We start from the raw sequence: 26065 nt of genomic DNA, 5'->3' as shown, positions 1-26065 counted from the left end.
GGCCGCCGGCCCCCCCCGGGGCCCCCCTCACCCCACCTGCCGCCCCTCCCTCGCTCAAGGTTTTGCAAACTCAGTTTGCAAACCTGCTGGATTAAAGCACGCAAGTGTAAGCCAGAGCCAGGCCTGCTCTTCTCTGTTTGTGTGTGTTGGCTTCAGTGGGGGGGCCATTTTGGAGCTAGCAGCTTGGGGCTTGCGGGCGGTGGGTGGGGGAGAGCAGTTACAAGGGGGTTTGATGGGAGCACGCAACAGTGCACATGTCCCTTGAGCAGCTGAGCCTCGAGACATTCCTCCATGTCAGCATGGCGGGGGGCCATCGTCTGGTCCCCAAGGGGAGCAGCAGCATCTGCTGCAGTGTTGCTAGCCACGATCCAGCAGCAGGACAGGCAGCAAAACCCACACCAGCTGCCCCAAACCAGGGTCCTGCCCATATGAGCATGCCGGAGGGGGTCAGGGACGCAGGCCTGGCCACAGGGAGCGTGCATGGGCTCGCAGAGATGCCTCCCAGCAAACCCATGGTGGCTAGCCCACGCTCGCCGCCCTGTACTGCTGACGGGGAGTGCCGGGGACACCACTTGCCATCTAGCACTGGGCATGTGTAAAGCTAAAACCTCTGCTCCTTAGCACAGAGATTATAGCAGGTACAGCCCAAGACAACCTGCCAGAGGTGGGGGGAGCAAACAGCCAGTTGCGTCCGGGGACAGCAGAGTTTTCTCATACAATTATTTTAGCAGAGGATTTTTTTTTTTTGTTTTAAATGAAAAAACCCAAACCCAACCTGACAGCTGCGTCGGCAGTGCATTTTGCACAATTTCACAGCACTTTTGCTATACAGGTAAGAATGTATCACGCTACTTCCCAAATTCAGTTAATGGGGGAGTTCAAGACTACTAACCAAACCCTTATTCCAGGTAAAAGTGGGTCATGAGAATTAAAAGGTTGCATTTTACATCAACTTAAGCAACTTCTGTAGTGAACTATATTATTCTGCTTACATCAAGGTCACTAAAGATGATTTGCTTAACATTTGCTATGGACAATTCTATAAAAAATATGTTTTTTCTTCAAATCCAGACTATGACACAGCAAAGTACTTAACTATTTTCAGAGCGATTTAAAAAATGGTGTATCCCATTCAATAAATAGACCTGACATGCCTCTGTTAAATGTTATATTCTATTACGGGATGAATTAAAGGATGGAAGGGAGAAGTATGAAGAGCCAGAGGGTGCAAGGTGTCTGCAAGCTCCAGCCTGCAAGAGAGAGGAGATACGCTACCAAGGCAGGAGGAGACTTGATGCATCAGGGAATAGGGGTGGTGGGAGAGGGAGAGGCTGCCTAAAAGGGGGAGCGGGCTTAGGAGTTCAGCCCACCTTTATGGAAGGAGTGCGCATAAAGGCATAACAAAAGCCCAAATCTGACAAAAACCACCAGCAATAGGAATCACAATTTCAACACAGTTTACTACAGCTCTCAGGTGTGTTGTATAAAACATGTTTTAGTGCAACATAGTACAAAGTTGTTTTTTTTTTTTTTTAAAAAATCCCAAATATTTTTCCACATCATGCATGGATAGGGTATCTCTCTTTCTTCTCAGGTTTGTTACAGAAAGTTACAGCAGAGAGAGTGGTTTGAAAAGCTTCGTGTTAAAACTCGTTACAGGAAGTCTGCCTTATAAAAACAGAAGTTTGAGACTGGGCAACACACTGCCAGAGCAACGGAGAAATGTCACCAACAAGGTACATTCAGGGACCACTGTGGGAGCCGCTTCCCGGGAAAGCCTGGGCTCGGTGCAGGAACCGCCGGGCTGGGAAGGGACCTGTTTCGGCCAGGGGGACGGGGCCACAGGACAGCCCTCCAGGAGAGCCCTGCTACGGGGCAGACAGGCTAGAGAGGAGCATGGCTTGGATGCAGCACAGTGCTCTCTCCCAGGAAAGAATGGCTCCCACCGACTTCATTTTGTCTTTTTTCCTTTAAAGCTGAAATGAGTTGCAGTTCCTGCCCGGGAGCAGTACATACAGGAGATACTACATTTACGAAACAATACCCACTGGCTGCGGCTGCTGCTGTTTGCGCCTCGGTTCTTCCTTTCCATTCACTTGTCATCCCACCCCTCTCTTTGCAGACGCCTTATCCAGAAAGGGAAGACAAGTGTGTGTGTGTGTGATACATACATATATATATAGGAGTATCATATTATGCATATGCTGGAGCCAGTAAGCAGTTACGTCTCGAGGAGGCAGACTTTGCAGAGGGACAAGTGAAATTTGGGCTTCCCAGCGGAAGAAGAAACCAATGCCGTTCTGGTGGAGGAGCAGAGGTGGCTGACTTCGAATGCCCCAGCATGGGACAGTCTGCAGCCACATGGGTCCTCTCCCAGCCAGGAGAGAGGATGTGCAGTGCAGATCTGCCACCTGAGGCTTCGCCGCCTCTGAAACATCAAGGCATCAGGGTCTAACCGACTAGTGCTACAGAGCATCTGCTGAGGTCCCCTTCTCTTCACAAAGAGCAGTCCAACCCTCCGGAAGAGGACGGTGGCTGTGGGTATGGCACCTCTCGCTCACGAGGCAGGGGGGGTCTTGCGGCTGTGCCCATCCACCCCGGTTGGCTTCAGCCATGCTGCAAAAAATAAATGGCCGGATATGCCAGGAAGACATCAAGGAAGACAACAAAAGGCCATTTTTGGCAAACATTTTCTTCCGCCAGACATAACGCTTCGGGCGTATGGGGGAGGCGGCGGTTTCCTCCACAGGACAGGGCAGGGATACTTGGCATTACGGGGTACTGGAGCGCAGGTGCCCCACACAGAGAGAGCCCTGGTTTGGTTTGCGAGAGCCATATCTTTCACAGAAAGAACAGCATTTCCTGCCACAGCGACTGCCTATGACAAGAGCAGGTGACTTTGCCAGGAGGGGAGCTTACGGAGGAATAGTTTCCCCTCCTAAAGCCCCAGGAACCAAAAAACGGCAGATGCACGCACACATGCAGGGGAAGATTCCTCTTGGCCCAAGGGGACAGAGAAGCCCCCAGGGCGCCGATGCGGTGCAGGCTCCTTGCCTTGTCCAAGCTCGCGCCAGAAGTAGTGCAAGCCGTGGGGAAACTCGTGACACGAGGTGGTTAATTGCACGTCCCCGCTGCGTGGCTGCAACTGGGCTCCTTGGCTGAACCATCCAGGGGCCGTGAACCCGACTTGTGGAGCTTCCCCTTTCCCCCTTTCTAGAGTCATTACTTTGGTCACGTTGAAGTCTTCAGAGACTGGATCCAGCCACCTGTCCCCAGCTGACTGGGGCACAGAGGGGACCCGCCTTGTCAGAGGTGGCAGCATGGACACCAGGGAGGAGCACGACTCTGGTAAGCTGGACCAGAGGACCATACGAGGACCCTCTTTGCTACCAACAACGTCAGGGCTTTCAGGTGTCCTCCTTCCATCCCCTCTTCAGTTCCTGGAGACAAACTAAATTGCTTTTGTCCTGACCGTAAGCGCGCTGAATATTCAGTCTCTCCAAGATGGGGGGAACGCTCCCAAAAGGTGAATTGCCCCCTCCTGAGAGAACTGTAAGACGAAGGCAAGAAGATGCTGAGGCTATAGCCAGCCTTTGAGATGAACCTCCTGATAGCCCAGCTAACCCCCTCCGGAGGTGGACCTGGCTTTGTCGGCTTTGGAAGAGGGAGGAGCTAGCTCAGCGCACCTTGGCAAAAGACCTTCTTCACTGTGGCACCGAGTCTGAGGAGGAAAACCACAGTCTGTTTTGGAAAACATATACATTTACTTCCAAAGATCGTCCCAGGACCAAAAGCCCCCTGGGAACTCCTCGCTGTGTGGAGGGTGGGGGAAGCCTACAGTTCTTGGAGTGACTGAAAAAGAAATGACAACAAAAAAGTAACGGCCCAAAGGACAGCAACTGACAGGAACAAAATTAATCCGAGAGGAACATCCGCTATGTACAGCACGCACAGGGACCCTCCGTCTGTTGGGGTGATGGGGTGTGTTCCCACAGGTGCTGGAGAAAGCCTTGGACTTTTCTGTCCCCGCTGGCTGGGCGCTCCGCAGAGCTCAGCCGCTGCGCCGGAACACAGACACTGAAACAAATGAAACAAGAACAACAAAAAACACTCTGTTCCTTAGCGTTCCCAGTGTGTCTCTGCTTTCTCTCTCTGCGCGTCCCCCCAGGCGCCTCTGCCTCTTTAGTCTATGGTTCCTGGGTGGATGCTGAGGACTGGTGGCTCTAGGCAAGTGGGAGAGTAGTTGAGGTGAGGCTCTTTGATCCACAGCAAGGGGACCCCGTTCTTGCCCTCAGAGTTCTTGCTGGAGTTTCGGCTCTTGAACCGCACCAGCAGGATGGTGATGATCAAGATGCCGAAGATGGGGAAGGGGTAGAAGAATACAAAGTAGAAGAGGGCGTCGTTGGAGCAGATGACAGACTGCAGGGTGGAGCCTGGAAAGAGACACAGGACGGTCACATTTCACAGCTTCTCTGCAATGCATGGCCTACAAACTTCTTCAGAAACATAAAAACCAGATGCTCATTAATCTGTGTCAACGCAGGAAGTGAGGCTCTGAGAAAAACACCAATACTGGTAAACAGAGCAGCAGAAAAAAGCTTTTGCAGGGCATGTTTTGGCTTTATTCCCAAGAGTTTCATGAGTGCTAGAGAGAGTCCTCCCTGGTGTGGATTTTCTGATATCTTATAAAGCAGGGAGCGTTGCAAAGCATCATTTCCCTCAGTGGTGGTACACAGAGGCAGCACCCCAGGGTCTCTCCCTTAAGGGCCCACAAAACTGTCATGACCTCAGCTACCTCTGGGGCCTCTAGACCATCCCATGGCTTCAAGAGTTACTGGGAGGAGACCCTTGTGCCACAGCCTGTGCCCTTGTGCAGAGCTAAGCCAACTTCCAGGATGCTTCTCAAAGGAAAAGGCTAAACACCAGTGGAGGTCATTGTCCGCCCCCACTAATCTGGGACACACCAGGCACTAAGTGCTGTGGGATGGGCAGCCCTAGCACAGAGCTAAGCGCAGCGCAGATGTGCAAGCCAAGAGCTGGGCTACAAGCCACCGAGCTGATTGGAAAAGCACCGGCACCACAGATTTGCCCTGGTGCAGGCGAGACCCTGTCCCACTCACTCCTTGGCCTTTTTATCTTGGTTGAACCACAGACGCAGGGGATGCCAGGGCCATACCCCCACGAGGCTCTTCGCCTCTTCTCACCTGCATCCTGCACGTGAACAGCGACCATCCCCGACTCCTCCTCCGCCAGCCGGTACCACACGCCATTGGGGTCTGCCAGCCACTCCTCCACGCGGCACGAGTAGTTGCCCGTGTCAGCACCGCCTGCCTGCAGCACCGTCAGCCGGAAAAGCACCGCTGAGAGCCTCTGGAAGCGCAGGCGGCCCTCCCAGCGACTGGCCTCGGGGCTGAAGATGGCATCGGGGCCCACGCTCAGCACCGCCTCCCTCTCCTCCTCCTCCTCCTCCTCCTCCTCCGCATGGCCGCCCACCTCTTTGGCCCGCAGGTTGTACCACGTCACCGCAAAGTGGGACTCTGGGCTGGAGCGGGACAGGATGCTGCAGTCCAGCGGGAAGGACTCCTTCTCCTGCACCGTGAGGTTGGCAGTGGCCGTGTCCACCTGCAAGGTGGGATCTGAGATGACGAAAGGGGAGAGGTGAGCGCTGAGCAAAATGCTATCGTCAAAGCCACCCTGCCCCACCGCAAACTGCCTGTCACAACTCCGGTGCTGGGCGCGATCCAAGCAAAACCCAAAGGCTTGACACAGCCTGCCAAGTCCCACAGGTACCTCTGTGGTCAATCCTGCAGGCGCAGCATCCTCACTTCACCCCACACTGCCTGGTGCAGGGTCAAACTGGAGCTGGCTGCAAGCACCGTACTACCACCCTGCCCATGCAGGCCCTCGCACCAACTAATGGGCATGCACGCGAGAGGAGAGAGCTGCTGTAGCTCATCCAGACACGCTACAAGAACCTGTCAGGAAATACCGAGGTTTGGTGCGTGTGCTGAGGAGCAATGTACTACTACTCCCCAGCTACTGGTGCAAAGAGCATTGCACTCCATGCTTATTTTTTATTTCTTTGAGAGTGCTCACAGGACTTGAAAATCAGTATGACAGAAGAGGGGAGGATTTTTTCCCAGCAATTTGGGAAGTTATTTAGGTAAGAGGCTCCTCCATGGAGATGTCCTCAACACAGACACAGCAAGGATGCTTCCAAAAGTCTCCTTCTCTTTTTTTCCCTCTAGTGCTTGCTGCAAGGCTGAAGAGATGTTTTTACCTAACTGAGATACAGTGGCCAGAACCCAAGATGAGTTGATTAAAGGCTGACTTCAAGAGCAATTAACATTTGGTTTAGTCATCTTGCCAGGGAACACATACTCCAGGGATCGCAATCACTCCAGATCTAAGCTTTCATTTAAAGATAAAAAAGCCCTTTCCGATGCGGGAGCTGAGCAGGAAGGGCAAGCCGATAGCTCACTGAAGAGAGAGGCACTTTCTCCTCCAGTGAAGGTAGCTGGGCAAGCCCTCCCTTGCACAGACCCCGGGTGTCCCTGCAGGAGGGGGCTGCCATCCCCCAGCTCTCATCAGCTGCGGGGCTGCTGTGCCCAGCGGGGCTTCCCATTATACCACCTGACTGACACTTTTTAAATGGCCCCATAAGGAAAATCTTCATTAAGGCCAGAGCTCTTCAGGCTGTAGGCAACACGAGTGTTTTCAGTTAACATCTTCCCCGGGAAGACTCCTGAGCAGAAACAGGAATGAGGTAAGTCCTGAGATTTTGGGGACTACTGAGGTAAAAAGGAGGAAGGGAATGAAATGGCTTGTCAAAACCAACACAAAGACTCCCCCACCTCAGCAGGTTAAGCAGAAAGAGGACAACTGCTGTCTGAAGGTGCTGAGAGTTTTTTTTCCCCCATTGCTCATGATTATAGTCCCAAAAGATGAGCATGGAGATCCTCACTAATGAGACATGAGTCACAAGCAAGTTTAGTCATTTTGTTAAGTACTGGCTGCTATGAAGGAAAAACAAACAACAACAAAGCACTTTTAGAAAAAAATTATCTCGAATTAGTGCACCCCCAACTCCCTCTCTTCTTCCCACTCCACATCCTTCCGCAACTCAAAACAAGCCTCAAGGATTTCTCCTGATGTTCATTCCCCCCTCCATCAGGGCTGGCAAATTCTCAGCCTGGATGAAGAGCTGCACTTACAACCGTGGGGACATGCAGGGTACAGGGATTGCCTGGGGGCAGGGGGGGCCTCTGCTCAAGCCACCTTGGCCAGCAAAGTTTCCTAAGCAAGGACCTGGCGGATAAGGGCTGTGCTGTCCCCTGAGAGAGCTCCTCCTTCGCAGTACAAATCTTCTCTGCCAGGAATGACCACTAAAACCTTTCCAGAATCCTACCCTTTTGCCAGCTCCATTGCAGAGTTATGAGGCTGACACCCCATTGGAACGGGCAGGCATAAAGCACCACAGGAGTACTTGCAGAGTGGTTGCTTTACATGCTGGAAAGTACCCAGCAAATGAGGACCATAACTGTTTGACCTACAGCCTTTAAAACATTTAATCTTGAGTCATATGCCTCAAAAACTAGAGAATCCGTATTTTCCAAGGTAAATTGTTCTTGCAGCTTATCTGTTGTTAAAACAGACAAAACTTAGCAGAGTACCCTGGGAATCTGCTTTTGAGGGCTTATGAGTCCACAAGTGCTGGTCAGTCTTTAAGAACCACCTTTTAGAAGCACAGGAGCAGGCAATTCCAGTGTCGTAAGTCAAGCAAGCGGGACAGAAGAGCAGCTTGGCTGAACAGGGAACTCCTCGTGGAGCTCAAGAGGAAGAATCATAGAATCATTAAGGTTGGAAAGACCTCTAAGATCATCAAGTCCAACCATCGACCCAACACCACCGTGCCCACTAAACCATGTCCCTAAGCGCCTCATCTACATGTCTTTTAAATACCTTCAGGGATGGTGACTCAACCACTTCCCTGGGCAGCCTGTTCCAATGTTTAACCACTCTTTCAGTGAAGAAATTTTTCCTCATGTCCAATCTAAACCTCCCCGGGCGCAACTTGAGCCCATTTCCTCTTGTCCTATCACTGGTTACTTGGGAAAAGAAACCGATGCCCACCTTGCTACAACCTCCTTTCAGGTAGTTGTAGAGTGTGATAAGGTCTCCCCTGAGCCTCCTTTCAGAGATGAAATTGTATGACCTTCCAGGAAGCAAGGTCAGGCTTCGCAGGAAGACTACAGAGATGTGGTTTGTATATGCAGGGAGAAGACACGATAAGGCCAAAGCTCAATTGGAGTTGAAACTGGCCAGTGTTGTGTCAGCTAACAAGAAGGACTTTCTAAAGTATGTTAATAGCAAGAGGAGCTCTAAAGAAAACTCTGGACCGATGCTTGTTGAGGATGGTCACCTGACTAATAGGGATGAAGAAAAAGTGGAGGCATTCAATGCTTTTTTTTGCCTCAGTCTTCAATACTAATGATAGACCTTGGGCTGCCCGGTCCCCTGAGTCGGAGGACCACGGGTGTGGGAACAGTGACTTTCCATTTGTGGACACTGAAATTGTAAGGGACCAGCTGTCTCAGCTGAATGTTCACAAGTCCATGGGGCCTGATGGGATTCATCCCAGAGTACTGAAGGAGCAAGCGGATGTTACGGCAGGACCCTCTCGATCATCATCCAAAGGTCTTGGGAGTCAGGGGAGGTCCCTGCTGACTGGAAGCTAGCCAATGTTATTCCAATTTACAAGAAGGGCGTGAGGGAAGACTCGGGGAACTACAGACCTGTTAGCCTAACCTCAGTTCCTGGAAAAATTATGGAGAAGATCATACTGGGTACTATTGAAAGGCATTTAAAGAATAATGCAGTCATCAGGCACAGCCAACACAGGTTCACAAAGGGAAAGTCCTGTCTAACTAATTTTATATGCTTCTATGATAAGGTCACCCACCTCGTGGATGAAGGTAAGGTGGTGGATGTAGGTAAGGTGGTGGATGTTGTTTTTCTGGATTTTAGTAAGGCTTTTGATACTGTCTCTCACAGCATCTTTCTGGAGAAGATGTCCAAATGTGAGACAAGGAGGTTCATGGTGCGCTGGGTGAAGAACTGGCTGAAGGGCAGGGCTCAAAGGGTGTAGCTACATGGGGCTACATCTGGCAACCAGTCACCAGTGGTGGGGAAAAGCAGAGCAAAGAGCTATTTAGCGATTATTCTGTACCCTGAGTATGCAGGGTCATATGTTGTATCCAAATGCAATTTGTGTGCATTAGAAACATGTAAGTATTTTCCTCCCTGAAATCAAGTAGCACCAATAGCAGGATAACATTTATTAAGCTGCAGTTAATGAGATTTGGAAGTGCTTAGTGTAAAGATGTGGCATCATATATATTTTACTTAATTTGAAAAATATGCAAGAAAAAAGGGCGAGACTGTTACTGATTAAAACCAAAACCAGCCCCTTTACCTCCAGAATGAGGACACCAACCCAGAGAGAAAAGCAATAATTCAGTCACCTATCATGCAAAACACCACTGTAAACTATCATGAACAAGAGGAAACCTAAACCACAGAAATCTTGAGACTTCTTGAAACCCAGGGTTTTACAAGAGCAAGTATTAAAGATGACCCTGCAAAAACAATTTGGCTTATATGAGTGTCTACAAGAAGATGTACGTATTTGCACTTCCCTTCAAGTCATACAGCATGAATAGCATTTTGTTTCTTCAGTTGTCTTCAGTTATTATTATGTCTACATAGTAGACATATTTGGGCTTGTCTAGTTTGGAGAAAAGGAGGCTGAGGGGCAACCTCACTGCTCTCTACAGCTTCCTGAGGAGGGGAAGTGGAGAGGGAGGTGCTGATCTCTTCTCCCTGATATCCAGTGACAGGACACAGGGGAATGGTTCAAAGCTGCACCAGGGGAGGTTCAGACTGGACATTAGGAAGCATTTCTTTACCGAGAGGGTGGTCAAACACTGGAACAAGCTTCCTAGAGAGGTGGTCGATGCCCCAAGCCTGTCAGTGTTTAGGAGGCATTTGGACAATGCCCTTAATAACATGCTTTAGCCTTTGGTCAGCCCTGAAGTGGTCAGGCAGTTGGACTAGATGATAACTGTAGGTCCCTTCTAACTGAAATATTCTATTCTATTCTATTCTGCTCTGCTCTACTCTGCTCTGCTCTACTCTAGTCACAACCCTTTGAAACTGGAGTTTCCTCCCCGGATTGAACTTCTGTAGCACTTTTTTCCCCACTAGATCCTCAAAAGAACAAGGAGCACCTGCAGCAATCCCTGATGCCTGCCTCCCTGTGTCTGGGCACGGCCAAAAGGGTGGTGTTAAGCAGCAGGTTATGCCTGAACCACTATCACCAGCAAGAGGGTGGCCAGGAAGCCTGTAAGTACTCCCTTGTCCATATAGAAGCAGGCTCCTTATAGCCAACTCCTGCCCTATCAAGAAGCCTGAGCCATCATCCCAACTGACAGATGAACCCTTGGAGCTGCACACCCCGCATCTGCTTCTTCACCTGCAGAACAGGGAGCAGCAGCGTGAGAAACTGCCTGGACACCAGCAAGGGTCTCGACCTCCTCTGCTGCCCTCTTTTCATGCAAGGACCTTGCCCCTGGGGCGCATGCCTGGGAAGCACAGATAGCTTCTCCCATCTCATTCTCAATCAAAATGTGAATAAAATCAGAAGCCCATCCTATTGAATCTGCCAAAAGTGCTGTAAAAAAATAAATCTGCAGATGCAGTGGTGACAAAATCCCAAGCCCATCTAGCTGTGTTTGCAGGACTTGCTCTATGCTCCTTCTAGAAAAGCAAGGGTGCACCCAAGAAGACATGCAAGAAAGCATCAGCATGGTCTGTAGCGCAGCAGTCCTGCCCTCTGCCTGGACCCGCTGTCGATGACAGACAGATGGTGACTCATGCGTTCGGTCCAAGAGGGCAGAGTACTGCTCAAAGCTGTTGGCATGAGATTCTCCTCACCTGGCTGCTTGACAGTGAGGGTGATGAGTCCGGAGTGGTCCTCTGCCCGCTTGTACCAGCGGTCGCTGGGGTCGAGAAGCCACTCCTCCACGCGGCAGTCATAGGCCCCGCTGTCCCGCACGGTGGCGTTTTGGATGGAGAGGAGGTAGAGTCCCAGGGACGGGCTCTCCAGGTGCAGCCGGCTCCGCAGGTCGCCCAGCGCTGCCTGGTCCCCGTAGCGGAGGGTGCTCTGCCGGCTCAGCCGGGCCACCGCCTCCTTCTCCAGGTGTCCCGGTCGCCAGACGTACCACTCCACTGAGAGCTGGGACGAGGGGCTGGTTCGGCTGCTGACCAGGCACTCCAGGGTCACCCACTGGTTCTCCAGCACCGTGATGTTCTTGTGGGTCTGGTTCACCTGCAGGCGGTTATCTGTGGGAAAAGGCCATTAGAAATGCAAGGTGACGGAGGGCTGCAAGGGTCCTTTGTCTCCCCACAAGCCCTTCCCACATGGCCACTATCCTGGGGTGTGATGAAAGAAATGAGGAAAGGAAGGGAAAAAAACTGGGGGGGGGGGGGGGAAGAGGAGGAAAAGAAAATAGGAGCTGAGTTTTTTAGGGTCTTCTGAAAATCTCAGGCTAGCCACCAACAATGCTGCATTCAGCACAGGGAACTGGAAACCCACATCTCCCAGTAGGACCTAGGGGGTCATAAGTGCACAGACACCTTGTGAAGGGAGATCACACCTCAATCTTTTCTCCTCCTCCTGGGGCAGGGCAGTAGCCTGGTCACACCCTGACCAGTAAGTCCTCCTGCTGTGGGAAAAGGGAAAAAAGCAAGGCGGAGAACGGATGGCTGATTATAGGGAACCACCACTGCAAAACGGGAAGTGTCACGAGGGCAAAGTCACACACAGTGTTTTGCTGCCTTGGGAATGTCCCTGGTTTTTGCTCCACAATTTCATTAATACGGGGCGGTGACTGCAATCAGCTTTTTGATGTGAAATGACGTGTCGTACAATCCTAACTCCTTCACGATTTCTTTCCAGGGGCACAGTCTGGACTTCCCTGGTACGGCCGCTGCAGCAAGTGACAGGCACAGTACTTCCCAGAGAGAGGTGGGCGATGCAAAGGAGGGGGCAGATCACAGCTCCCCCCTCCCTGACCCCCCCACAGCCATCTCAGGACCTCGCAGACAGAAACGAGGAGCTGGGACCGGCAGTGAGCGGCACGCTCTAGCCTGCTGCGCTCCCTGCGTGACCAGGCAAAGCTGCGCCGAGGACCATACTCAATATCCCTCTCGCACCCTTATCCACAGAGCTTGTGTCTAGCCAGCCAAATCCAGACAGAGAAAACGCATTAAGCATCCTAGTCCAGCCCTGCTAGCCAGGTACATCCCTCCTGCCTGAGGGATTTTATCCTGCAGAAACAGGCACCTGGAGCAAGCGGGGACAAAGCAGGCTTCCTTGTGAAGTACCGGTGCTCTGCCTCAGCAGCACATGGGGTCCAGGCTGCTCTCAGAGGTAGTGCTTGCCTCCCTGCCTGCCCCCTTTGCACAAAATGAGGGCTCTGTCCCCAGCTCGTGGGGGATGTCTTTAGCTCCTCCATCAGTCCACCTTTACCAGTCATGTCTGCTGCCACGGAAACCACCAGCAGAGCAGATTTCTCCTTTCCTGGCAGCCAGCTCCCCACCTCATTAAACTCGTTACTCGCATCTCATGTGCACAGCGCAGAGGGAAAAGAGACAAGACTCCCTGTGCCTGCCAGGATACAGGCACAGACTAAAATTAAGCTGTGTGCAAAATATAAAAATGCTTTCCCAGGCAGGCAACACACCAGTTCTCTCTCAGCAGGTCGCTAGTCGACACTCTTGCTACATGATGCTCTTGAGAATAAAGAAACCTGGCTGGATACAGTGGTCCTCTAGATCATGGGGGACAAACAACCTTCATGTGGGGACACTGAAATGCATGACAACCCAGCCTAAATGGAGGAGGGTCACATCAAAGGGGTAAAATGTCCCTCTTCGTGCAGGGACGTGCAGACATGAGGCTGCAAGGAGAGGGTGACAAGGCTGTAGTGGAAAGAAAAGCAGAGGATCCCTGTTGCCCCAGAAAAGCTCGGCAAGCTCACGAGTGGTGCACAAGAGCCGATGCCAAGAGGACCCCACCGGCGCGGCACATGGTACCTGGCTGCTTGACAGTGACCTCTGTCCGCCCCGACACCTCCTCTGCCAGCTTGTACCAGGCGTGGTTGGGGCTGAGCAGCCACTCCTCCACGTGGCAGTAGTAGCTGCCGCTGTCTCGGACCTCCGCCCGCTGCACTGTCAGGCTGAAGAGCCCCCCCGACGCCGAGCGCTCGAACTGCAGCCGGCCTCGCAGCCCCTCCTCCTCCGCATAGGTGCCATACTCAAAGGCCGAGCTGTGGGTGGTCTTCAGGATGAGCTTGCCATCAGCGTCAGAGGGCTTGTGGACGTACCACAGCACGGCGAAGTGCGAGTCGGGGCTGGTCTGGGATTTCACGGAGCAGTTGAGAGGGATGGGCCGGTTCTCCACCAGAGTGATGCTCCGCTTCGACTTGCTCACCTGCAGCTTGGTCACTGTGAGGGAGGAACGGAGAAGGATGAGGAGAAGTGGGTCATTAACATAGAAAAGAAACTCACCTGGTTTGGGGAGGACCAGAGAGCCCTCCCCCAACTGCAGGCATGGCTGCTCCTGCCTGGGTCCCACTTGCACTGGACCTTTAAGACAAAGGCGTTTAGATGTCCTCCTACCAAATCTTCTCTCTTCTTTCAGCCCCTGCTCTACTCCTGGATCCTCCCACCATGTCCCTCAGGAAGAGGCTGCTTTTTCACAGTTTGTCCTTTAAAAGATTCCCTTTCTTAATTCACCGCAGTCTAAGGCACCAAATCTAGCAAGAAGACTACACCCAAACTCAGTGGGTTTTTTCATGGTGAAATCATACGACTTGCACCTCAGGGCAATGAGCTGTTGACCAGTTCCAGAGGAAACCATTTCCAGGAAAAGTGAATTAAACAAAACTACTGCTGTCACATGTCACTACTGAGCCATCTCAGTGACACATAACCCACAGACACGCAATAGCTACGGGAGCAAACACAGGCACGACTGGAAAAGCAGAAAGAGCACCAGACTGGAAAGGATCAGCAGGGAGCAAGCTCTGCTCCAGCAGCCAGATCTGGCTCCAGGTCCACCATGGACCGCACAGCCTGGGACAAGCCACAGGCATGTCACCTCCCTCGGCTTCCCAAGTGCAACTGCAGTTCCCACGTGGGTAGTTAAGTGGTCACACAGCGTCAAGGATGACACGGTGGTGTCATTAGCTCTTGTCCCTGCAAGGAGAGAGACACACCAGTTTCCAGTTCCTCTCTCCCTGAAGGAGCAGGAGATAAAGCCCCCACTGCGTGTGCTCAGGCTCTGCCTGTCACCCGAGCCTTGACCCAGGGCATTTCTGTCTGCAGGGGAGGACACGAAGGGCCCTCCTGTGACACTTGTGCTTGGCATGCCCTGGAGCCCTGCTGGCTACAGACCCAAGGAGAGGAGCAGCTCCCAGCCAGACACACCACTCCTCCCAGCAGCTCTGCCACCATCTCCCCTCCTTCGCCTCTCCTGCACAACCAGCACCTCCTCTCCAACGCGAGGATGCAGGATGCCCAGATCTGACAACCCAAAGGGATGAGCCCTAGGCTGAGTGTGAAGCACAACACATTACCCAGGACATCGGAGCATAGTCAGGAAAAGGCGGGGGAGGTTCCCAGGAATGGGGACAGCATACGAGGGGGTTCAGCAGGCAGCAGGTCCCCTCAGCACCCCTCCAAGCAGAGCCCCTTCCCGGTGCACCCTGCGATGGTGAGCACCGCTGCTCAGGCATGGCTTATAAAGGGTGTCCTGACAACCAGTGGGTCTTCAACAGCCGAGGGGCAGAAGGTGGGGTACCCCCAGTCCTGCTCCAACGCAGCCCATCCCAACCTCTCCTGCTGCCTCCCATGGCAGCTCTCCTCTGAAAGGGGGCATGCTGCCTTGCTGCTGGGTGAAGGGATTCTGCTGACACCCGGTAAATCTCTTAACGAAAGAAACCTAGCGAGCACCCTGAGCACGAGTGGCATGACAGAAGTGTGGCACCGCAGGCACGAACAACTGAAAGCTGCCAGGGGAGCTGTGCCCATCCGCACCCTGGAAACCCGTCCCACGCATCCTGTGTTTGCGAGGAAGCAACGTTGTCTCCTCTCTCTCACCAAGGCACGGGCTCTTCGCTTTGCATCACGCTTTGCTTCCAGCTTCCCTTGGGCCCCAGGGTCTTGGATGCCTGTCAGCACAAGCGATGAGCGATGGGGCCACGGGTACAGGCAAACAACATCAAATGGGAGGGAGGAACTCCCACCACAGCGACACTTTCTGCTCTAACACAGCATCTGAGATAGGCATCCTGGTAATGCATTAGATGTTCCCCTGGAGCCTGGATTGCCCGTGGCTTTAATCAGTATGCTAATAAAGACTCGATAGCTGTGTTATGGGTATGGCATGCAGACAGTGGAGGAAGGGAAGGAGGGAAATAGTCCCTTGATTTTCCTCCCTGGGGACTTCAACCTAATGGAGAGATTTAGCATCACCCTGTTGTATTTCTGCCGTACCCCAGACACACTCCTTTCCCTTTGTTTCACTTCAGGATGGCAGCCTTAGCCACCCCACCCACACTCATCCCACCATTTTGGCTCACTGTTGGTTAAGAAAGGTTATTTCAAGCATTAGTCAATCTTCCGAGTCCCTGGGAAATGAACCAGTGAAGGGGAAGGTGATTCTCAGCAGTTTCCTTTCTCCCCCAGCCCCCTTTCCAAACAGTTTATTTTTAATTGGTACTGGATTATTTTCTGCAACCGTTACTAAGGAAACCTCTGTTACTATAGCAACCATGTATGTTAAGTCAGTAGCCCTATATCTATTAAAATGCAGTATATACACATGCTGCGTGTGGCGGGTTGCTCAATATCAACACATACACACACAGAGCAAGCCAGAGTATGCACAGACCAGAGCTGCTGAGATGAAGCATCCCTCCCAGTGCTCTTCCCACATCGCAGCACCTCAGGAGATGAAAATGAGGAGGACGTGCACGGAGTATTTCTAAGCCTGGTGTTTGGGGCGACCAACCTGCACCTCGCACGTGACAGATGTATTTCACTGAAGCAGTGAGGGCTTGTTCCTGGACCATAATCACGGCAATTCTCACTGTGTACAAACAGCACGGGCCCCTGAGGTCATCCAAGGGCTCTTGGATGGCCTCCGTGCAGCTCTTCCTGCTTCCATTCGACACTTGGGAAGATGTCTTCTTTTGTGGGGGTGAGGGTGATGGGGAAGAAATCTTATTAACTCCAGCAAAAATAAGATCTTAAATTCCACATGCACACCCCAGCCCTCCAAGCCCTCCCTGGCAGCCGCTGCAGCCAGCGTTCAGGAATTTGCCCACGCGTGCACGGAGTCCCCCAAATCTTAATGAGATGATCACTTCTGCTGCTGATACCAGTGGGAGCAGCAGGCCCTGGCAGGGAATTACAGGTCTTCCCTTTGCTAGGCTGCACATGCTCACACAGGTTTGTAACACCATGTGCAGTTTCGTCTAGATTAGAGGTATCGGTGATACATAATGACACCCCTGCCAATGCACTTCTCATCTAAAATGACTTATTTTCCTAACGGAGACACACCACGGAAGATGAAAGTGCAGGTTTTGTTTCCCTCCCACAGAATTAGAGAGGACATTCTCAGTCTTTTCCAATCTGTGAACACCAAATGCTTCCCCGTCCAGGCACCGGCTCCTGCATAGTAAATGCGCACCTACCTTTTCTTCATTACCTTTTTCAGATCCTATAGAAATAATTCACAGCTTTTACAGACCACAGGCTGAAAACTGCCGAGTTGGAAACACTGTGGCACACAGGTTACCTTGGGGCAGCTTCACCTTTGGGCTGCAGGCTGGTTTGCTTGCTTATGCAGGGCAGAGATCCTCTGCCCACACTCTGGTTAAGACACGGGAAGCTTTGTGGGGCTGCTCGCACTTCTGCTCTCCCACAGGAAGAGAGGAGGGAGAACCACCAGCCACCATTCACAGATATGCAAACTAATCCAAAAGGGTCATCTTGCATTCAGGAACAATGATTTAAAACAAACAAAAAATCCTGAAGTTAGGGGTCCAGGGTGATGGTGATGGTAACAGTACAATGCAACGCCAGGGAGTCCACCTCTTTCCAACCTGGTGGTAAGTCTGCTCCAGTGCGAACCGGGTCTCGCTATGCCCCGTGCAGCTTGCCAGGTCATGTTTAAAGATGCCTGCATGACACGGAAATGATTGTAGCTGCTTGTGCATGACTGAGATTGCAAGAAGACTGACACCCCAGGCACTGAGCCAGCCAAACCTCGCCCTCCTGACATGGGGGAAACTCCCTTTCCCGGCTTGGTGATTTGCCTGGGCAGAGAGCCACGAAAGGGCTCGGCTTTCAAATGCTGAATTGATCCAGTCTGCCCCAGGGGCTGGGGTTTCGGTGCTCCAACCCTCTGTCAAGCAGCGGAGGCGGTGGGCGCAGCGATGTGAACAGGCATGGTTACATGGCATTTTCTGCTGCGCTGTCAAGAAGCTGATGTTCTCTTAACAGCCTCCCGAACATCTGCTTAGTGAGGGAAACAGGTGCATGTGTCTAGGTGAAGTTATCGTGCATATCATCTGCAAACCATAATCCTGTTGCCACAATGTCTCCTGGCTCCCTGGAGGGTGCCAGTAAAGAGGATATTATACCTTGATGTACTGTAATTGGCCCTACATACACTATTAAGGCTTTCAATTTACACCGGCAACAAGTCATGGTTACAACCCTCCTATTTTTTTTAAGCTAACCTGGTCTCCCAGCCCCTGTGAAGCCATGCAACCTGTGTGAAGAATGTGTGCAGGCATTGAACTCTCCAGTGGTGCTCGGGCAGGGGCCCTGCAGGCAGCGCCGGGACAGAAGACATCAACTCTCCGATGGCATGGAGACATGCTCTCCATGACCGCTGAGGGCATCCCGCCACATCTGCTGGAGGAGCTCCGGGAGGTTCAACACCTGATGCTGCACACTGAAGCCTGGCCAGGACATGGGGAACATAACATGCCTCTTAGGGTGGAGAGGCTGGGAAAGACGCTAGGTGTCCACAGCAAGTCCATACACTTGCTAAGCACCTCACTTCACAGACCATCTTCCAGCATCACAGTCCCTTTGCACTAAATCCCAGGCTGAGGAAAATGTCCCCACTCATTTGCACGGACACACATTGTCTCAGGATACCTACGGCAGCCTCTGGTCCACAAAGCTTGCACCTCTGGGCTGGGGGACCAGGTCAGACACACCTTACAACCACAGAAGGCTATGACATGACTAGGTGCTCTCCAAGCTGATGTATATGGTAGGGGTTTTCTACCCACCGTCAGGCAGGCAATCGGTCTCCTCAAGCTGAGCATGTGGTAAGCACAGTTATACAAATATTTGGGGGGAAGGGAAAGCGGTCATCAGAGGAGGAGGACACAAGCAGTGAAGTGATTCACAGCTTTTCTGCTGACTCGCTGCCACGGTGAAGCCACTTGGCTCCCTCCCCTCTGTTTCCTAATCATCAAGCAAGGGTTACAACACTTACCTTTACCAAAGCACTTTGCAATCTGTACCTAAAAATGCTGTGATAAAAAGATGCTCTGTCTCAGATTCCTTACATCATCTTCCCTTGTAGGCAGCAAGAAAATACAACAGCAGGAGTTCACTTCCCACCTGGGAGCCACTATTACCAGGTCCTGGGAATGGTGATGTTTAATTGCAGCTGAAGATAGCCTCCCCCCCCAAAAAGCCCCATGCAAAACCCCAGCATGCTGCCCTGCAACGAAGGAGGAGGGGGCCACTGTCCGGGGAAGGAGCCAGCTCCGCACGAGCAAGTGGCCACGACTCAGAAGGAGTGGGCAGGAGGACGACCACCACCAGCTCACAGAGTCCCCAGGAAGCCCTGTCACAGTCGTGGGGAGGTGGTGTCCCACTTTGGAGGCTGCTGCCCTCTGGGGAGAGCTCCTCCAGAAGATGCTCTCGCCTGGAGAGAACTGATGAAATGTTGCAAAAAGTTTTCCTGGGGAATGTCCTACTTCTAAAAGCCTCCGTCAGGATTTCACTGGGGGGGGAGCAGAAATGAGGCCAACCCAACCCGAACCCAGACATGGTTTAACAGTACACACGGGGTTTAGCAGGCCGATCAGGAGACACTCATTTCCAGGAGCATGGCCCCAAGGCGACTCCTCCTGCAACCATCTCTGCCGAGCACCCTCAGCGTACAACCCTGAAGGGCACTGGCCGGGCTTTTGGCACAAACTCAGCCGACCCCTCAGCCTGTGGTCACAACCCAGAGGTGCCTCATCATTTCCCTTGCTAGGGCCCAAAAAGCAGTCAGTGCCCAAATTCCTGCCTGGGGATGGTTGCCTGGGATTCAAGGGACCCATGTGCGGGTCACTGCCCTGCCACAGGCTTAGACATGCACTAACGCTCGGCACCTCTACCAGCCCTTCTCCCTTCCACAATGCAGGGCTGAAGAGCCTCCTCCACCTCCACACACGTTGCAAGGACACTCGCGTTAATGACTGTGGGGAACTGGAGCAATGCGAGTCAAGCAAGTACACGCCAGCCTTCTGACTCAGCATGGCGAGGGGTGGGTGACTCAAGTTTAATGGGTTAGCTGAAAGCAAACCAATATTCAAAAGGGAAAGATGTGCGAGCCCTTTCAGAGAAGAGGCATCAGAGGAAAGGCATTCGCAAAAGGGAAGAAGATGAGATGCTCCTAGGAGGACCTTGCTCATTAGGCTTAACCGTGGCATAGAAATCACAGCAAAGTACAGACAAAGACTTCCAGCGCCGGGGCAGCCTCCCCGGAGATGGCAGGAGCATGGCAGCACAGCTCCCGACTCCTGTTATTCTCTTTTAACAGAACACAATTCCTTCTGAAACTGGATTAGTGAGGTTGCAAATTGCATTAGCCAACATGGGAGGCTGCTGGTGTAACAGGAGCAGGAGAAAGGGAAATAGCATTAGACTTTGCCTGCCATTATTACTGCCATTATTAACTTGTCACTTTACTGTAGTGTTCCTATAACAATGATTTATTGCCTGCAAACAGGCTGACATGATTGAATTACTGGGAGAGCAGCTCCATGGGAAAGAGAGACAACGTTAACCCTTTCCTGAGGAAGGCTCAGCTGCTGCCCCCTCCCAAGCGGGCAGACAAAAGAGCTGAGGCTTCGACTTCGAACACCAACCTGCCACCTTGACCTTCAGCAGTACTGGTTTCAGAGCAATGCCAGAAGTTTCTACAGTCCCCAAACCGCTCAGGTCCTGGTTGCAGGTGGGCTGCTCTGGGTTGGACATGCAAACAAAAGCAGAATATAGGTCTGTCTGCAATAGCGATAAAGAGATGCAGCTGGAGCTTTCCTATCTTTGCAGGCCTTCCTGCAACCTCTCTAGCCTACTAATTTCGTAAGGCTAAATCCTCGTTTTTGCATGCTGCTCCTTTCTCATATAGAGAAGATTGGTCTCTGGACAAGCCACCAAACTGACTGACTGCTAGTCTAGATGGATGTGGGTCACCTTTTTTCCCCCTCCCCCCTCGCAGGGACACTACTGTCTGCTTGCAATCAGACAGGCTGTTAATCCGACTCCGCTCTGCCCTGCCCGACTCCACTGGAGAGACGGTGCAATGGCCCTTCGCAGAGCCCCTGCGTGGAGCGGGAAGGAGCGGGCATGCCTTCACCCACCCAGGCCATGCCCCTTGGCATCACCCCAGGTGCCACCCAAATGCTACCCTCACTCCCCCGGGGTTCGAGAGGCTTGAGCCTGTCTGCCTTTGGTCTCTTCCTCCCTACATGTACTGCTCATGTTTTGCTAAAAATCAGCTACGTGACACTTCTCTCCCAAACTTACAGTTCCTTATACGAATGTCACAAATGATACCTCCCGCAGCACGGACTGGTGGGTGCTCCCAGCCCCAGGAGCAAGCCTAAGAGCTGGCTGTGACCCACCTCCTCTCAGGGACAGAAAGAGGCCGGGAATAAACCACCAAGTGACCTGCATTTCAATATGTTCAGCAAGTTGCAGCAAAGTCTGTAGCCCAGCAGGTGCAGATGTTCCCCAGCCTCGCAGCCTGCTGCTGCAGCAAAATGAGCTGAGTACTTAAGTAGCTGTGCACATCCACGCTGACCATCACCCATTTCAACAGCCTCAGTCCAAAATTGAGCCCCAAGCACAGGCACATGCCCCAAAGCACACTGTACTACTGTAACCTGGGAAAGTTTGTGTAGGTGCACACTAAGAGTACAACTGCACCCTGTAGCGCACGGCTGACTTCTGCATGCACTGTATTTGACTTGCGCATTTTCAGTGGCTACCGCTGAAAAGCTGGCTGCTACGCAGAGAGAGATGAGATGCTGAGGGTGGTATGAAATGCCATTTTCTTGCCATCCAGAGAGCAAGCTCTCCAGACAGACCTCAGGCAGGATCACAAGACCTTTTGGATGCTGCCCTCACGAGCCTTGCCAGCCCCAGGTTGTCAGTGCTACCCTCCGTGCAAAGATGAAGTCCCCTGAGAAGGATCAAACTGAATCCATCCAAGAGCTAGCTCACTCCACTCACCTTTAACTATTCCTTTCCACCGGGTTAATTTTCTGCAGGTTTAGTAAACTGAGCTAGCGCACAGCGGGATCAATGCTGGCACAAGGAATGGGACAGGACCACACAGCCAGCAGCACGCGTCAGGGATGAGGATCACCTCCTTCTGTGCAAACAAGTGCTAGATCAGCTCCACCTGCACCCTAAACGCTCGCTCCATTAATTAACTGACGAATCCATCTACTGTGTGGAAGAACAACCAAGCAAAATGAGCCATCTGTCGTTTCTCAAGAAGTTGTCTTCTTGAACTTCTTAAGGATAGAGGAAGAGTTACAGCAGGATGGGCTACAGATCCATCATTATCTGGACTCCCTGCTTCTCTGTTATAGTGGACAGGGGAAAGTGTAGGAATTTTCTTTACCAGCATCCCAAAAGTCTTATTTAAGTAAATAAGATGGCCCTGGGAGCCAACTTTTATGTGTACATGTTAAAATAAAAGACCCTGAGCCACAGGTTCAGCATGTCCGGAGCCTGCCATTTTGCTGTAAGGAAGCAGATCGCAGGTTCAGTGAACCCAGGAATTTAGTCTCCGACCAATGTCAGAACAGGTAGAAACCCCAAAATAATCAGCTTCTTATGAACTAAGGTTCTGGAAAAGCATTCAGATAAAAATTGTCCTTGTTTATTCTGCTGACCCAGAGGTATTAATCTCACAAGGTAAAATCACCATGAGAAGAAATGGCTGGGTTTATTTCACGGAAGTTGCTTTCTTTATGGGGGCATTGCTGCACCACCTGGCTATGCAGGTCACTGTTGCGTTGAAGAGCAAAGCCATTGTGTCCAGCCAGCTGTGTCCCACCAGCAGAATACACCCACAGACCATCAGTCGAACCAATGCTCATGAAGGCAAGAAGCAGGGGATTTACAGTAACTGGGGCTGGGCCATCTCTGCCTGGCTGTTCAGCACTGTTCTTCTCATAGAATCATAGAATCATTAAGGTTGGAAAAGACCTCTAAGATCATCAAGTCCAACCATCAACCCAACACCACCATGCCCACTAAACCATGTCCCTAAGCGCCTCATCTACACGTTTTTTAAATACTTCCAGGGACGGTGACTCAACCACTTCCCTGGGCAGCCTGTTCCAATGTTTAACCAAAACAGGACACGGCCTATCTGTGCAAAGGGCTGATGGGGAATATGTAGTTTCTTATCCCAGGAGAAGCATCCCATGTGATACAGAAGCTAGAAAAAATGGTACAGGTCCCATTTGCAAGGACAGCCAGCCAAAGCTGCTGCTCAGGCATGCTGGGAGGGACACCTGGGCTGGGTACCACTCTGACTGGTACCCAGAACGCTCTGCGTTCTCTTGCTGAGAACGCAGCAAGAGAAAAATTGTGCTGCTGCAGCACTGAGCCTGCTGGCCCTGAGGCCACTCACCTTGTGGAGACCAGTGATGCAGCCAAGGGGCTGAGGTTCCAAGCATGGACCAGGGAAGGAGAACGGTGGTTAACACCTGGCTGGAAACCCGCTCATCACCAGTGCTCCCTCTCCCCCAAGGGCTGCCCCTGCTGACTCTGCTTTTGAAGACTTCAAGGACATGAGGGATGCACAAAGCTTTACAGCTGGACAACGTCTAAGTACTGTTCACTGCAGAGTATTTTAGTCCAAGGAGAGCAAACAGGGAATCGATGAGAAGCTACAGTATGTGGAGAGAAGGCGTTCAAGACAACATCAAAGAAGTTGCATGTGCACAGACTGCAAACAGGCTGACACCATGGTTCGGTATATGCATGCGGCAAATGGGAGTGGAAAACCACTCAGGAGATATCAAAGAGAGAAGCAGAGAGTGCTTTGAAATTGAAGTGAAAAAATTGCTCCTAAAAAAGTAACCTTGAAGAGAGTTAATTTGAACAGAGCGGCATATTCTGAATACAGCCCAGGTCTCCTGGCATCGTCAGTCTTGTTTGGGGTCTGAAAAGCAAGACTGCCTGCAGTAAGATCAATGGGCACACACAGAGCAGGCTGAGCTGGGTTAGGATCCGACTAGGTGCAAGGATCCATTCCCACCCCCTTCACCCTTGTGAAATGCATCCGAGATGCTTCACACATCTAAAATCCAACTTCTCAGGTTATGCCCTTGGGTGCATTTTCCAGGCTAAAGCCCCAAAGGAAGCCCTGAATGTAACACTGCAGTCAGCTCAACACGCGTGGCTCTGACAGAAACATTTCACGGGCAAACCTGCAGAGGAGCCAAGTATCACTGCTCCCAAATGGGAAACCAAAGGCAGGGGGAGGTGAAACACAGCTCGGACCCTGCAAGGCTAGTGTCAGCATCCCCAGCAGGGGGTCGGGAACGCTGCAGTGCGTCCAGCACCAGCTCCCTCCCCTGCTGCTCACACTGATGGGCTCGTTTCCACACGGCAATGTTTTTGTGGGATCAAGACGGCATTTGCTCTGGTTGCTTCGGCTCCGCTGACACCAATGTAACCTCATGCCCACGTGTGACCTGCAGTGGGCCAGATTTGCCCAGCTGAGTGATGCGGCGGAGCACCTCTCTGATACCCATGACTGTGAAACCAGAGCCAGCTTGACAAGGCCAGCCAGCTGGGAGCGGGGCAGGGAGAGCATCCTCATGTGGATGCGTGCCCACGGGTGAAACCCCACCTCAAATCTGTATTTACAAACCAGTGCCCAAACACTGGAGGGTATGTTATGCACCACCGCAGCAGTGAGAAGAGGAGGCTCTCGGGTGTGTGTGACAGTGACGGTACATGGAGAAGATGGGGGACAGGGATGCTGGGAGCAGGGTGTGATGGCTAAGCATGAAAGAAAAGCACCCCGGGGTGCTAGCCTGGGATAAATAACTGTGCCAAGGAGGCAGCAGCAAGTCTAAGTGGGGAAGCTGTCCCAGGGGATCTGGCAAGTGTAGGGACAGAGCTCCCCAGGGCAAACGTGCAAGGGTAGGAGACTACCAGGGGTACGAGGTGGAGGAAGCAAACCCACCTATGCTAACTGGAAAAGAAAAAAGGGCTCCAGCTGGGTCACTAATGCAGGTATACGCAAGGGGACAGTCCTGGGTCACGCAACACTGAACCCTTTAATTTTGTCTGTTCAGTGTGCTGGAAGCCCATAGGAAAGAACAGCAGCTCTGAGGCAGAACAGCAGGTTTTACCCCACCGGTGATGAAGGGAAAGGGGCAAGTCCCCGAGCACCCAGCGGAGAGGAGACTACTCTGCGCCACAGTCACGGCTGCTGATGAACAGCCTCCTGTCTCTCCTGAGCACTCCTTGAACTCCTTCATCACTCAAGCAAGAGCACAACTATTTGCCAGATGGAGCAGGTAGCTGTAAAGCAGGGAAGCAGTGCTATTCTACAGAGCAAAACCACTCTGGGATCAAGCAAACAGCAAACCTAAGTTTCCAGACCACTTCTGTAAGGAAGTTTCCAGCTCATTAGCTTTCCTTGTTTAACTTTATTGCTGGATGCTGCCAGCAGCAAAAAGTGTCAGGTTTTTAAGTAGGCACTTTGTGGCCCTTGAAAACACTTGTTTGAGCCTCCATTCAAGAGTCTGGGAGAGGTTAGTACCCCACTGGACACCCATGGTAGAAAAGGCATCTTTTGTATCCATCCATGAGAGGATTCCTCACACGCAGATGTTACTAAGAAATGAGACAGAAGAAAGACATTAACAGTAACATCTGAATTTCATTTGTTAGGGAAAGCCTCTCCTTATCCTAGGCAAGTGTCTTGGCAATTGTTTGAAAATCGGTCCTCCTTTCCCAACATTAAGCGTGCCATAAAGCAGCCTGTTTTTCCAATTCTCCTCTGTCTCATCCCCTCCTCGTCCTCCCAGTGTCCCCAGCCTGTGCCGTTACAACCATCACCAAGTCTTCAGAGGGAAGGACGAGCGGGATACTGAGCAGCCTCTCTGCGGCTGCCAGGGATGGGGCTTGGACCAAGAGGTAAGGGTCCTCTGCTCTCCGCTCCTAATCTCCGGTCACTGCTACCCCAACGCCGCCAGGCTGCTGTCAGTGGTGGTTTCTTGTGGACAGCGGGAGGGCGGCAGAGCGCTCTGCACCCACCCTGCACCCAAAGCAAGGTTCAGGCACAGGCCTCCCCCTTCTCCAAGGCCAGCTGAGGAGCCTCCACCCTCCCCCTCCACGATGGTTTCAACTTGACAGCTCCTAATAAACCAAACTTTACGAAGCAGCCCCTGGAGAGCCCCTGGAAGCTAATTAATGCTCTAATGAAGAGCTTGACTGCCTTGTTTGCTCGACGGCTCCCAGGCCGATCAATCTGCCATAGCCCGGCTTGCAAAAAAGCAACAAGGAGCCCAACACCCCTGGTGTCTGCTCCTATCATCCCCCCCGCCACCCCCCCCCAATCCCTCCTCCCACCTTCATTACTGTCAACAAC

The 26065-nt window shown here is 52.1% G+C and overlaps 1 protein-coding gene across 1 annotated transcript in view; it reads right to left on the bottom strand.

Annotated features, from left to right (window-relative positions):
• Positions 1 to 4121: 4121 nt before the first annotated feature.
• Positions 4122 to 26065, bottom strand: part of IGSF3 (immunoglobulin superfamily, member 3) — a 70200-nt gene continuing 48256 nt past the window's right edge. The window contains exons 6-9 of the mRNA XM_009323908.1: positions 13159 to 13569; positions 10996 to 11403; positions 5205 to 5636; positions 4122 to 4433 (exon numbers count right to left, since the gene is read on the bottom strand). Of these exons, the coding sequence (XP_009322183.1) occupies positions 4183 to 4433; positions 5205 to 5636; positions 10996 to 11403; positions 13159 to 13569 (1502 nt within the window). The 3' untranslated portion in view covers positions 4122 to 4182. The remainder of the gene's footprint in view (positions 4434 to 5204; positions 5637 to 10995; positions 11404 to 13158; positions 13570 to 26065) is intronic.

This window comes from Pygoscelis adeliae, unplaced genomic scaffold (assembly GCF_000699105.1).
Source record: "Pygoscelis adeliae isolate BGI_AS28 unplaced genomic scaffold, ASM69910v1 Scaffold124, whole genome shotgun sequence".
NCBI lineage: Eukaryota > Metazoa > Chordata > Aves > Sphenisciformes > Spheniscidae > Pygoscelis > Pygoscelis adeliae.
The sequence above is the reverse complement of the archived record's forward strand: the minus strand, read 5'-3'. Positions and strand labels throughout refer to the sequence as shown.